The sequence below is a fragment of the Cupressus sempervirens genome, chromosome 7, assembly GCF_028749045.1.
Source record: "Cupressus sempervirens isolate cs-2001-9-10 chromosome 7, ASM2874904v1, whole genome shotgun sequence".
In the NCBI taxonomy this organism is placed as follows: Eukaryota; Viridiplantae; Streptophyta; class Pinopsida; order Cupressales; family Cupressaceae; genus Cupressus; species Cupressus sempervirens.
The window spans coordinates 662,138,336-662,153,683 of record NC_143124.1 but is presented as its reverse complement, the minus strand read 5'-3'; the positions used below and the strand labels follow the sequence as shown (position 1 = coordinate 662,153,683).

The 15,348-nt window shown below is 34.5% G+C and overlaps 1 protein-coding gene across 2 annotated transcripts in view; it reads left to right on the top strand.

The window, feature by feature from the left end:
* The window catches only part of LOC149548402 (uncharacterized), a 256,377-nt gene that overhangs the window by 202,555 nt on the left and 38,474 nt on the right, over positions 1-15,348 (top strand). For both annotated transcript variants that reach the window (XM_089792478.1, XM_089792477.1), the window contains exons 8-11: positions 1,992-2,059; positions 2,148-2,196; positions 2,313-2,397; positions 2,496-2,597. In XM_089792478.1, the coding sequence (XP_089648604.1) occupies positions 1,992-2,059; positions 2,148-2,196; positions 2,313-2,397; positions 2,496-2,597 (304 nt within the window). The remainder of the gene's footprint in view (positions 1-1,991; positions 2,060-2,147; positions 2,197-2,312; positions 2,398-2,495; positions 2,598-15,348) is intronic.

Here is a 15,348-nt window from a genome sequence, read left to right as displayed (position 1 = left end):
CAGCATTGCAAATAATGTTTCCATCGAACACTGCCATTTCTGGAATCTCACCTGCTTGAATTTCATTGTTAACCACTGCCTTATAGGATGGTTTCAAAGGCACCTCATGATTCACAGTACCACCCTCATCTTGAATGGAGTTAATGGTGTTATCTTGCCTTGCCTTCTCATCATCACCACATGGAGATGCCATTCAGTATCAGATATGGCCAATGGATCTGCGGTTAAAAACAATGGTATATTATAGTTCTATATGATATACATATTTATATATAGGAATATTGATCATATATTGATAAATATATTCATTGTAGTATTAATATCATTTACAACAGTGAAGATTGTAATATCAATTATAATAGGAAATCAGAAATACATATCTACACTCAGTCCTATTACTATTTTTATCTGAGAAGGGAAGACTAAAGTGTTTCCAAGGAGAGGCCTCTCTAAATCCAGCCAATAGGTTGATTTCCAAGATAGGACAGGGATCAGTGACTTTGAGCGCCTTGCACGCTAGTCCCGAGAAAGGCTAAGCTCTTGTATCTGTAAACTGTGAGGAAAAACCTATTGCATTTGGTATCTAAACTACTTGGTTGCGTCCTAATCTTCTTCTTCTCAGACTGAAATGGTAATAAGGTCGGTATAGATGATAATAATTTGTACGGATAACTTAAATCTAATAAGATGAATAACAATCCTATCAGGGGACATTACAATTCAAACCCCAATTGAGAAATTCAGGATAAATTCAGTAAAGTCCCAGCATGGGACATTACAATGTCTTTGCTAAATGCATTGAAAACTTGTATATTTTTCCATTAAAGCCAGAGCCTGTATTTTCAGAAGCCTAAGGTCTATATCACCACTTTCAAGAAATAGGCTTTATTCCCCTGGGCCTGAAGAGACAGGAAAAAAAACACATCTTTAAGATTTTCTCTTACCTCAACACCCTCAATTGCTTCTTTGATTTGGAGCAGAAAATTCTCCTTAATATGTTCTTGTCTCATGACATTTCTTTAACAACCTTAAGCATAATCTCATAGTTGCAGTACACTATATATTTGAGGCTGTAGTCCAGAACAACTCCCCATACACAGAGCTTGCCATACTTCTTTTATTCACACAGAGATAAAATAATAAAAAGCAATGGTTCCCAACGCATATAAAAAATTATCAATAATTAACTTCCCTTAATAAAACCTAGCGCCTTCATAAAGAAACCTTATCACAACTGCCTGTCTATCCACACCTGAAGTTATCGTGAGCAAGAGAGGCTGTTAATTTACATGCATGTGCGACATTAAATGCAAAGCATGTCACCTTTTAATAGTGTGACGATCCTTTCTATGGGGGAAGACCTAAAAGGATATAATCTTACAGCTGCTCCAGTTATTTGTATTGTTTTTCTCTATTGATGTATATGAATGGATAGAAACACCAAGACTGGCAAAATAGTTGGCTGCCACATATTTGCTCCCTATAGGTGGTCAAGTTTTATATATGAGAATTTTCCAAAAAGAGGTAGAACTTCCTCTTATTGTCTTCATGATCACTTCCATCACCGTTGTAGAAAAGCTTTTCTCCTCTAACTCTCAATAACCTGCAACATATGCTGCCTTTACCGTGCCAGAAAGGTCCTCCACCCCCATCATATTTGTATTTTCACCAAGATGCATTGAACCCACCATCTAAATATCCTTTTTCTTGACACGATGAATGAATCTAGCTGCTACATCACTCAGTTTACTTTTGGAGGCATTACCAAAACTCAGTTTAAGTTTTACTATTGGGGATATCTGTTTCTCATTACTTGATTGTAAAGCTACTGGATCAACTTGTATTTCCTTCTTGTAGCTCTTATCTTGCGTACTACATATCCTTGCTTTCTTAGATTTACTATAGCGAAGAATGGACTTTTTGTTAGAAATAGATCAATGAGCCTTCTATGGTTGCCTCTGATTTTAAGTGTATTTTTTGATTTCCTGCAGCGTTTGTTTGTAGTTCGCACTGATGATTTGGAGACATCTGCTTGTCTTGTAACTCCGCCTCAAGTCAAGTATGTGAACATATTTTGCAAATTTCTTAAATGGATGCCATTTATTTACAGTGTATTATCTCTAAAATTTGGTTTTTGCTTTCTACAGTTTCTTACTAAATGGGAAGGGTGTCGAAAAAAGATGCAACCTGTCAATGGTCTGTGGTCTTGTGGTTAACATTGTTGTGCCCTGAAGTTGTCGGATGAAATTTCTTAATGTACACGAATATAATACTTCTTTTCCATTCTAATAGTAAATGTCTCTTTGTAACAGGATACAGGTCCACAATTGCCAACAGATGTAACAAGCATGCTTAAGATCGGTACAAATCTATTGCAGGCCATTGGAGATTTCAATGGTAAAATCTTTGTTTACCAATTGAGTTTTATGTTCTGCTTGTTTCGCAGTGGGGACAGGAATGAAAAGTTTTAACATGTTTATATCATTCTATTGAAGGTAATTATCTAATTGCCATAACTGTGATGAGTGCCTGTCCATCTGCTTCACCACCTTCAAAGCTGCGTGATTATGTTCCCTCTGCTTCAACAATTTTATCAGGTACTTCTTGCTGTATTTTTTTACATCTTTTATGGCAAGCAATACCCAACAAACAAATAATTTAAAAATTAGACATTGACAAATTCATTTCGCTTTGTCAATATTTAATACCAATTTCTTCTTTAGCTATGATTGGGTGATGGACTGCTATTTGTGCAATCTGATTTGTATTAGACCCATTATTGCCTTTTTTGGCAATTAAATGTTTTCATTTTACTGAATCTGGTGATATTTTTGATTAAAAACCATACTATATTAGGAGTAAAAGAGATCTTTTATGTTTAAAATGGAGGTTTTTCTTTGGCTTGTGTTTGGGTTTGGGGCAAGGTCTTGGGTACGGATCAAGGTCTAAGTATGCAATATAACAGTTTCTTTTCTTGGGCTTGTATTTGGTTTCATATGTATTAATAATACTCATAATTGCCAAGAATATTAAAATTTAAATACTTAATATCTGTGAAAAAGAAAATACTCATAAATTCATACCTCAATATTAAATGTCAATATAAAATGAAAGTCCTTTGGTATTAGACTTGATGTTGATTGCACTTCATTAAGAGCATTGTGATCAAAGTCAACATTTGGTTTGCTTGAACCATAGTTTAAAAACTTGGGACTTGACGATAACTTGGCTGGCCAAATTTTTTTTAAAATCCTTGACTTGCTAAAACTTGGTGAAAAATTTGGCAATAAATTGGTACTTTAATCAAACATTTGAAAATATGTAATTTCCTTAAATATTTTAATATTCATATAGACTTACAATCAACATCTTATTTCTTTTTCAGATGTATAAAATTACAGAAGATTAATTGGAAATAAAAAGTAGTGTATATTAAAATTAAATATAGTAATTTTTTTGATAGGTAATGGGCCAAAACCTAGATTATTTATTTGATTATTATTAATAATAATTATTTGTTGAGATTATTTATTATAATGTGCTTTAGGCTTGAGTAGACTTGAACCCAAGATCTCTTGGATGAGAGGCTCACAATTTACCAGTGTGTTGTAGGCTTTTGCCTGCTTACATTTAGTAATTATATATTAATATATATGAAAAAAATGAGCAGACAAGAGCTTACAACATAACAGTAAATTGTGAGCCTCTCATCTATGAGGTCTTGGGTTTGAGTCTACTCAAGCTTAACACATAATAATAATTCGTTTGAACAAATAATAAAAAATAAATAATAAATAATCTAGGGTTCGGCCCATAACCTATCAAAAAAATTTAAAAAATCATATATATATAAAATTACATTTAGTAATTATATATTAATATATTTGTTTCAGTAAAACAAATCTTATATATACTAAATATCAACGTTGGAACTATTAAAAATATATTAATATGGCTAATGTTTGAAACTTTGATCAATTAAAAATAAAAGTAATCAGTCCAAAATATATTAATACACATTGGTGTGGCACTTTTGCAATCAGAACAGCCGGACGTCTCACTTAATGATTATCCCCGATGTTACACCCCACCATGATTACTGTCCGGTGAGTGTGAAGTAGTAGTGCGTATATAAACGGTTAATGGAACTTGATTTCATTCTTCATAAAATTTGAAATTCTGAATCGATTATTCCCCTTTGTTCATTGCTTGGTAAACCCTAAACACTAATGTTTTTCTGCCTGAGGAAATTGTCTTTGCTTGCATTATTTCTTTTGGTCGAAACCCTAAATGTGACTTCATTTTTTTCGCGTTCTTTCAGACAGCTTATGTTTCATTCCATTGGCAATTTCTTTCTCATTATGACGTGCCAAGCCCCAATTTTTTGATGCAAAATCGCTGCATTTTTTAGGAGAATTGGGCCTGAGTTTATGCATGATAGTATTGTTGCATGTTCTGACCTATTCCATTTCTGCAAATTTTTCAGCCATGGGTTGAACCACAATCAGCCACAACGTCACTCCCACAAGCCATGTCATATGTAGAATCAGCCTGATCTATAGAGACTATGACAAGTTGGACAACAAAATAATCTAGGTTGGCAGACCCAAGGATTAGATATCAATTCTTTTTACCTCATTGTTGTAATTGGGTGTCTTGGATGGCAAAGGATGCTACTTGGAAAATGCATAGATCAAATCTGCAATTTCTGTGTAGCTAACTAATTTGTTCTCAATTGAGTGGATAAATGAGAGTACGTACTCCACTCCCACTTGATTGAAGAATTTGCAACTTGTTGAAACTGCATACTATCTCTAAACAAAATTACAATTTTAAAACAGAAAGTTTAATATACCAAATGAAAGAAAATAAATTAGTTAAAAAAATGGATACTTGAGATTGTGTTTTTTTACGATGGGTATAAGAACACTCATTAGTAGCTTTCACGTACTTGTTTTGAATAGTGCAAACATCATGCTTCCTTGAAGATATTAAGTGGCCAAACTTACCCTCAGAATGCACTTTATATTTTTTTATTTAGAAATATTTCTCTTAGTAGAGTCCATTTCATTATAAATTCCAGGAGATGCGAGGGTGATTATTTTGGCCATTTTAAATTATGGAGTCCACGTCGTTATGAATTTCACACAAATGTGGTTGACTGATATTAATATGTTCGTGCCTTTTCAGATATTCATGTTTTTTGCATCAAAACATGTCATGGCATCTCTCACCAATCTTCTCTTAGAAGGCAGTAAACGATTCAACGTAAAGAACTACTAAAGAACTACAACACCTGGAAGTAGAGAATGATGATGATCTTTGAGTGTCGTCGTCTTGAGGGGCTTGTTCTGGATACCAAGACTCGTCTTACCACATTCGATGCTACTCAAGAGAAGTCTGATGAGCGTAATTGTGAAGTGGTTATGCTTATTAAGCTTTTAGTTACTGATGATCAACTGCCTTAAGTGCCGTCTAGAAAGACTTGTGCTTTGGAAAACACTGAAGGATCTCCATGAGACATCAAACAAAAGAATAGCTTTTTTTGAAGAATCATCTATTCTCTATTATTATGGATGAGAACATGTCCTTATAGGAACATCTTCTAAATATTAAGGACATCAAATATTAGCTTGAGGCTGTTGGCTGTACAATGGAGGAAGAGGATATGGTGGTTATTACTCTGAAAAGTCTAACACCATCCTTTGAACAAGCATTTTCAGCCCAATCCTTTCACAAGGATAAAGGCCCATCTCAGTCATCCACTCAGTCTCAGGATAGCTCTATGAAGAAGCAACTCTAGTGCAACTATTGCCAGAAATTTGTTTATGTCATCTGAGAATGCATGACTTGCATTGCTTCTAAACAACATAAGCAGGGAGGGTCTCAACCGCAAGCTAATATTGCAGAACATGCAGAGCTCACTGATCAATTGGAGTCTTCCTTTAACACCTTTTGAGGATTTGCCTACAATTTTTTTTGTTTTGAGGTTAGATTGACCACTAAGGGAGGCTATTAAAGTCAAATCTCTGTATTTTTGTTTCTCTCTCTTCCGTAGATTTACTTCTATTTCTAATGGTCACTCCTCTTCTTTGTTTCCATATTCTCTCTCTATTTGATATGAAAACTTTATCTTTCTCTCTTCAAAATGTTTCTATTTTTCTCTCTTTGTTCGTTACAGAAACATTCTTGTGTATACTTGAATATATAGATCATTTATGATATTTGTTTAATAATATATTCATTATTTTATCATAATACTACACTGGGGTCCCCTAGTACCTGCACTTTGAACTAGGTGTAAAACGTTAATTCTAATATTAATAAATCAAATTTAAGGCTTAGGCCTATTTTCTATATATAAAAAGGTCATATCAATGATAAATAAATCTTTTGGTCGATTTTACAGAATTACCATGAACTTACCATTGCTAGTGGATCTCCAAAATAACTTACTATAAATAGTATGCCCAAACTGCCTGAAAACAACTAAAATGGCCTGTAGTTGAAATTGCTTAGGCCAAATGGCCTCAAGATCCCTCTACTGTTATTTTAGCCCACGAGACCATGAAGAAATAGTTTAACGTCAATAGTCAAACACATACAACTTGTGCTAGAAAGGGGACATTATAGGATAGCTCTTTCAATATTGTTTCTAACTAAAATCTTCCACGACTCCTCACCTTGGGTTGCCTTAGCTATCCATTTGACAATAAGGGTTATCTCATGAGTCCACAATCCTTCAAGTCCAACACCCCTACCTCCTTGCTCATGGAGCACCACTTCCAATTGACAACAGGTCTTTTCTTGTGCCCTTTACCATCCAATCAGAGGAATTTCTTGATTTGTTTATGAACATAGTTAAATTGAGATTGATTGAACAAGCAAGCAAAAGAAAAGAAAATTGTATAAGAGGACAAGTTCTTTTGACAAACTTGGAATCTCCTAGCTAATGACAGGTAATGAGTGCTCCAGTTACTAATCTTTTTTATCAATTTTACCTTTAATCCACCCCCACATCTCTATCAAATCTGGATTTTCTAATGACAGGTAATGAATGTTTCACTTACTAATCTTTTTTATTATCAATTTTGCCTTTAATCCACCTCCACATTTCCATCAAATCTGGATTTATTGAGAAAGGAATGCCCAAATATCTGAAAAGAAAGTGAGAATATATAACACCGGTCTGGGGGGTGCTCATCCCTCCCCTAGATGATAGACTCGGGGAGTGAGAATTCACTCCTTGAGGCTGCACAAATTAAGTTCAATTTATTCATTAGGTTACACGCACCAATCTCTTCTAGTTCAATAATTATAGCCATATCATCAGCAACCTGGATGTTATAGAGTTCTTTCCCATTGGGTAACCCTATTCCTTTTAGTCTAGGGGTGAGTAAATTGTCTCTTTGAAGATAGACTAGAGCATCAACAACAATAGAAAATAGTGCAGGGGCAAGCGAGCAACCTTGCTTGATAGATTTGGAATGTTCAAAGGGTTCCGACCTATAGCCATTCACTTCCACCCATGTTATTTTATCAAGATTGCTGCAAATGTAATAACATTGCCTCTTTGGTATATGTTTTCCAAGAGCAGCGATCTCTCTCATATTGTGGAAAATACATGGAGAGACATGTCCCATGGGACATGTCTATTCATTATTATTTAATTTAACAATTGAAATATATATCTTCAGTTTAGTCTCATGGGTTTATCAAACCCAATTGAGGCTACCAAACATTAACACTCCCTCTTAGCTAGGGAGGATAAAAACGTATATTACGCCATTGGTAATATATAGAATGACAAAATTTAAGGCTATTTTTTATCAGAAGATATCCACCATTTTGATATCACATTTGATATCATGAGTATTGGCCTATTAGAACATCGACACATGATATTCACCAAAAACTCTGAGGATTGGCCTATCAAAATATCAACATATGATATTCACCAAGAACTTCAAAAGGTAATGGCTTGTAGAATATCAACACATGATATTCACCAAACACCTATCATATATCTATACAAACAACTCATAGACTGTCAAGTGAATGACATCTAACACTTAGTAGTTGATTTACAAGATATAATTCATCACGATCTGTTTCAACATTTACATAAAATGTATATCATGACATAAGTTATGTAAGATCATCACCTTCCAATAATTTTTGCAAATACAAGTGATAATCATTTCGAAGTTGTCACTTCCTCATGATGTACACAGGGGTTAGGTCCATTAAAATCATACACTCACACATGGACTTTCAAACTGCCTGTGAATATCAATCATTCGAGCTCTTCATCCAATGATGGTTTTGATGGAGTGTTAGACTCCCTCTGAATCTGATATCAATCCTCCTCTTCCTGCAAGTGCATCCTCGGAAAAGATCAAGACAAATAGCTCTTATAGTACGTATTGAAATAAAAGAATAGGAGAGAGACTAATATAATACTCGAGGATAATTCTACATAATGATAAGATCATTTTAATGTAATATAGATAAAGATCTAAATTAAATATATACTTTGAAAATATATGCACACAAATACATATATATTCAATCTTCTAAGAATATATCTTAAATCTATATTTTCACATATTATTACTTTATATACATATATAATCACCATATATATACACATTTATATCTATCCATATAAATAAGTTGATAAATAATAATAGACATTGTATAGCGAGGATCACACTTTTAGTACAATATTAATATATGATTGAAATAACATATTATACCTTCTTTTACCTTGTCATGTTGGGTCCCATAATTGTCCAACTTTCTTTTATATTCTGCACACACTTGTTAAATCTCTCACATTATTCTTGTGGGGTCCGATGACTCCCCACCTTGAAGCTTGTTCCATGTGTCTTACTATCAAGCAGTTCATAGACCGCGACTTACTCCACGATTGAAGGGATGAATATTTATTAGGATATTCCCTTAGCACACCCAGGCCACTATTCAGAGATCCGCTTCATCCATTTCTGATATAGTCAACCTGGGTTTTGTTAATGCCACAGTAGCAGTGGCATTACCACATCACCACTTAGTGGGTCGTATCCCTTTGACCATGGGCTGTTTTGCTATTAGTTGGTAAAACATATTCGATGCGGTGATGTACAATCAGTGACTGCGAATTATACCAATGTCGAGAGGCACCCTCACAATGTCTTTGCAGATGTAGAAAGTCAAACTACTCTACTAATGTCTATGTATGATCAAAATTGAATTAAGCCCGACCTCTGAGTTTTTGGCTGATTTGGCATAATGGGGTCGAGTTGTTCCTTTGAATATACTAATGCAATTGTTCTAATATAATAATAACTGTGCTGTTATTACACCATTTGAGCAGAGTCTTTGTTATGATATATTGCTAAGACAAATTTCAGAAGTTGCTCATTATTTATCACTGATGAAGATATTAAATATTATAAAGTTGTAACAGAGGTTGCTGTGCCCTTATCAACGTAGAAGACTGTGTTTTGTTATGACTGCTGAATCTAAGTATATATGTGTTCTTTTGATCTTTACCCTATGAAAGATTGTCTTATACATTCAATTTGATAGACAGACTCTACTATCTATTCGCTGCCGAATTCTGTGCAAATATAATGGTCGAAGACTGTTATTATGTACATGTTCTCTGTTCGTTGATTTCTGCATTTCATAAGCAACCCCAGAAAATGTTTAGACAAGTCAGCACCCAAGCGTGAACAGTCAACATAACATTGATCAGAGGCACTTGATCGGGCGTTAAGATCAAGCAACCACCTCTCCATTCAAATGCCACTTTGACCTAGTCGGGCCGTGCTTTACCATGCTCCCTAACAGAGAAAGATTTTTGCAGGTGAATCTAAACTTCCCTTCCAAACAGAGAAAACCAGTATACATATGCAGCTTGGTTCTGATACCATGTTATTTTATCAGGATAGCTGCAAATGTATTAACATTGCCTCTTCAGTATATGTTTTCCAAGAGCAGCAATCTCTCTCTTATATTGTGGAAAACACATGGAGAGACGTGTGCCTTCATGGGGCATGTTTATTCATTATTATTTAATTAACAATTATATTTATATATATATATTCAGTTTAGTCTCATGGGTTTGTCCAACTGAAGCTACCAAACATTAACAGTTGTGGCTTCATTCATTAAAGTTTGGATTATTTGACAGAAGACTTAGGAAATGTCAAATTGTTAAGCATCATAAAAATAAATTCCCATTCTATTCTATCATAGGCTTTTTTATAATCTAGTAGCGTCATACACACCTTTTGATTGGATCCTTTGGTCCAGTCCAAGGCTACCAATAAGTGAGAAAATTCTCCAAAATATACTGGCCCTTGCCAAAGCTTCTCTGGGTTGGGTTATTCACACGGGGGAGAATGTCTTCAAATCTTAAAGTAAGGAATTTGGCTAGTATCTTGTAAGACACATTCAGAAGTGTGATGGGCCTCCAGTTTCTAATTAAGGTCCTGTCACCCTCCTTTGGAATGAGTTTAATGAGTCCACTATTGATGCTGTTTCCTAGTGATCTTCTCTCAATAGCTTCTGCATAAACTTGGTTCAGCTCTTCTCTAGTCCAAGTAACGTTCTTGTAGAATTCAACTTGGAGCCCATCAGGCCCTGGCACCTTATTATTGCTTAAAGCTGGATAGCTTTATTGATTTCCACCACTGTGATTGGTCTGTCTAGGAATTCAACCTCTTCCCTTAGAGTCTTTCTTCAAAATGATACTGCTAATCTTTGCTCTACCGTCTCCATATTTTGACTAACATCGTCAGAATGAAACATTTTGCAGTAATAGAAGTTGAAGGTCTGAAGAATATCATCAACTATTAAGTTCCCATCCATCTTCCCAGAGGTATTCCATCCTGTCTTTGGTTTTCTTATATTTGAGGATCTGTAAAAAGTACTCGTAACCTCTATACCCGTGGCTAACCCAATTGAGCATAGCTTTTGTCTTAGCTCCTTGAATTTTCAGGTTTTGCAGCTTCCTAAGGGAGTTCCTGGCCTGAACCAAAGTCTTGTTAGCCTCTATACAAGAAGGGACATTTTGTAAACGTTCTTCAGCAAGAATAAGACTACTATGTAACTCAGTCTTTAACCTTTTATTATCTTTTGTTCTCTTCCTCCCACCACTTGGAGCATAACCTTCCAGCTACTAATATTATGAGCCCATTCTCAATGTCACTTTTATGTTTGATCATTCATTTATTATACCTTCTGATAATTCACTTATAGCACTCCTATTATCCTTATCTTTCAAAAGGCCTGATGTTCAGGGCAAAAGATATATCATAACATTATATCTATTATAATAAGTGAACAAGGTAGAATTATTAATAATTGTAATGAAACAAGTAAGGATAAGCTGGATAGAGTAGCAATAGTATGAATATTAATTGAAGTCTTTTATAATTAATGTTAGTAAAATTTTAAAAATATAAGTATGAACATGAATATGATGAATGCTAATATAAGTTATAGTTGGCCTTTTAGCACCACCCCCATAGAATTGTTGGGCCACCTACTCCATAGAATTTTAAGGCGAGCAGTCCATAGCCTCCTCCCCCCATCCACCAATTAACTGGAGCAGGCATGGGGTGGAGGGGAGCCTATTGAATTGTGGGGCATTATTGAATATAATGAATATTAATATAAGTTATAATTGGTTTTCCAGCAATACCCCCATAGAATTGTAGGGTCACCTGCCCCATGGAATTTTAAGGCGAGCAGTCCATAGCCTCCTCCCACCTACAACTTAACTGGAGCAGGCAGGGGGTGGAGGACTGTGTACACACACACTGTGTTTTAATATATACACAATCATATATGTGCGCGTATATTAGATTTAATATATACACAATCATATATGTATATGAATATAAAGTAAACTAAGGATAACAGCCCATTTCCATATCTCAAGACTGCAGAGAAAACCAGAGATGAAAGAGGGGAAAATAGGGTTGAAATCCACAAATGAATGTAATTCGAACAGCAAATAGAGATCAAACAATCCAATTTCCAAAAGCTCCAATGTTTCCCCAATTTGATTTTAAATGAAATTCACACCGAAATTCTCCAAGAAAGCTCCCTCAATAAAACTCAAAACCCAATAAAATACACAGACAAAAACTCCTCGAATCCTTCAAAAGCTCCAAAAACAAACCCAAAAAATCAATCATAAAAATTCTGAATAGAATGCATGGGAAAGATGGAGAGGGGCTTCTAATATGGAGCGGCAGTTTTAGAAAGTTAGTTGAATGCAATTGGCATCCCCGGTCTTTTCTTTCTCAAATTTATTAAGAATATTTTGCATGAGGGGATTTTGCTAAGACTGATGTCTCTATCTTTCATGCATCGATTGAAATGGACTATAGATATAAACTGCAAGAGTGGGTGGCTGATAAAATGTTTCTTGATAAACTTTTAAGCAGTTCCTGACAAATCAACAGGAAATTTGGGTGGCATTTCAGATAAGAACAAGCCCCCCTGCAGAAGAAGATTTATTATTAGTTTTTAGGAAGAAAACTGCGACTCTTAGAATTGATATTTAAATAGTTTATGAGTAGAAGAAAGAGTTGGTGCCTATGTGGAGAAGTCTAAGAGTTTTTCACTGTACTGCCAATCTATATGTAAGTCTGTTCATTCTCCCCTTCATTTCATGGAAGGTCACGTTTAATTCCTAAGTTACCACATTCGTATGTTGAACCAGACATTCGGTGTTCGGTTCATTCAACATTTGAATGCGGTTCTCATGCGATGTGAATTCGCTACTTGTCCAGGTCATTCTCTGCCAAATTGGTCAGCGTGACCCTGTACAACATTTAAATGAATGTCGACGAATTGAAAAATTGCAAAATGACTTGACACTGAATTCACAGCGATTTCTGTCCATATTTTCCCAGTCGTCGGGTCGACTTAACTTTTTAGCAGTGATTTTACTAGTTTTCAAATTGCCACACAGTCATTTTTCTGCCATTATCAGGCCATGCAAGAATGCAAACCTAAATATTTTTTGAGCCACAATGGAATGAAGATGCCGTGTGTTTTGCAGAGAACAATGACAACAAAACTATTACTTGTCTGTTGGGCTTGAAATAGTTATCAGGCTTTATGAAATGGCTGGAGTCCTTTCTGGATGTATGCTTTGAAAAGTCTTTTAGGTTTTCTGAGTAAGCTTCTTGCATCCCTGTCAGCCCAATAAAGTTTGTATTCATTAATAATTATACAGAGAAGGAAACTGTCTCCAAGGAAAAATATAATCTCTTTGTTTTAAAACTTAAATAATTAAATAATAAAACAGTGATTGGAGTTAATTACAGGTATAATAAACTTGAATTAAATAATTAATAGGTAAGCTATAATTAAAGTATATCTATTATATTTATACATATCAAATTAGAATTAGATATATTAGATATTATATTATATAACATAATATATTAGATATGTATATTATATTTATATATCAAAATAAAATTAGATATATGATAATTAAAATTAGATATCTATATTCATACATATTAAATATATAATATCTCTACTAAATTATATATATATATATATATATATATATATATTCTTGTATGGATGAACCCAAAACGAATCTGAACTCAACCCGCAAAAAATTTGGACGAATTTCAAATCCGAATCTCTAATCTGCATCCGTACCGGAATCTGAACCAACAACTTAGTTTATTTCAAATAGAGCCCCTTTGTGGGACCTGGACAAGATTCATGGTTTTGAGGGTCAGCATGACGAGCACCAGGAGGTAGTAGGTGGTAGGTTGTCTTTGGTAGAGTGCATGGGTATGATGGGGCCCTTTGCCAGTGGTAAGAGAAAGAAACTGGAAGGTGAAGAAATGTCCCTTGAAGAATACAGGTGGTTCGTTGAAGCAGGTGGTAGTCTTTTTTTTGCTGCAGGTGTAGCTTGGATGGGACATAGAAAGACCAGTTGGTTTTTAAGTTGGACTTTGGTTCAGTCTGTCTCTGCTTCCTTTCTTCACCCTTGGATATCATAGTTTTTTGTTGAAAATACTGTAATCATTAGACATTCAGGCAATGATCACTATTTGTTTATTTCTAGAAGTCTTCAATATTTTATGGAAGAGGCCTCAAATAGAACTGTCAATTTACTGATTATAATAAATAAGAAACTAGTCATCTGAATAAAAAAATACATACTGTTATAACAGTTGAAAGAGAGATATATCAGATGTGAACACTGTTGTTATTTAGGTACTCACATTTGAATTCAAATGATAAGCACATAGTTTCTAAAAGAAAAGGTACAAGTCAAGATATCAGCATTGGATTGTAAATATATTTTTATATTTTGTTTAACTTGTTAAAAGGTTGGGGTTTCATGCATTCTGAATTCTGTTTAATTTCTCAAAGATGTGCAAATGGTCTTGCAAAAAGATACAGAACAATTTATGAATACCTATAAACATCAGGATTTACCTCCATCTTCACAAACTTGGTATAATATAAATGAACTACTCTATGTGGGACACTGAAGATGTAATGTTAATTGAATATTCAATAATGTGTTTGAAGGTTACATTATATAGGCAAATTACTACAAAGTTCTAAAAAGAAACCAATGTAAATAGAAGACAAAAGCAGAAACTAACTAACTAAGATGACCATTAGAGAAACATTACAATATTTTAAATTTTTAACACGCTACCGTAATGGTCATCGTTCTAACAACCCAACAAAAGACAATCTGGAGGTCTTTTAGTAACAAATGAATAGAAGGTTGTCTCCTTCTGTTCAGGAATACATAGAGAAGGCTTTCCCCTTCTCTTCAGAACACTTTGCAAATTGAGCCTCCTGAGATTCTGTAAAACTTCTTGAAATGACCAAGATGACCAAAATCCATTCACGTTAGATAAACAAAAGCTGTTCCTCCCTGTAGACAAAAACACTGAGAACAACTTTTGAAACTAAACCACAATTTTGAGGAAAAAATGGAAAACCCTTTTGCAACTGGGCACCAACCCAAAACAAACTGCAAGAAACCACGATATTTTTTGGAGAAAATCACTCAACTCCCCAATGTTTTTTTGAAGAAAATAAAAGAAACCTTGAGACAAGCAACACTAGTCATGATTTTCTTGGGAAAAAATCAGAACACCTAAAGCAAATTTTAAGGAGAATTAAAACCACACAATTTTTGGGGAGCAAAAATGATCAAAACCTAGTCACAAAATTCGAGACATGGATCAGACTAAACTTTGTTTTTGACGAAAAATGACAAAAATCCTTGTACACAATGACCTACAATAATTATACAAAACCCACAAAGAATTT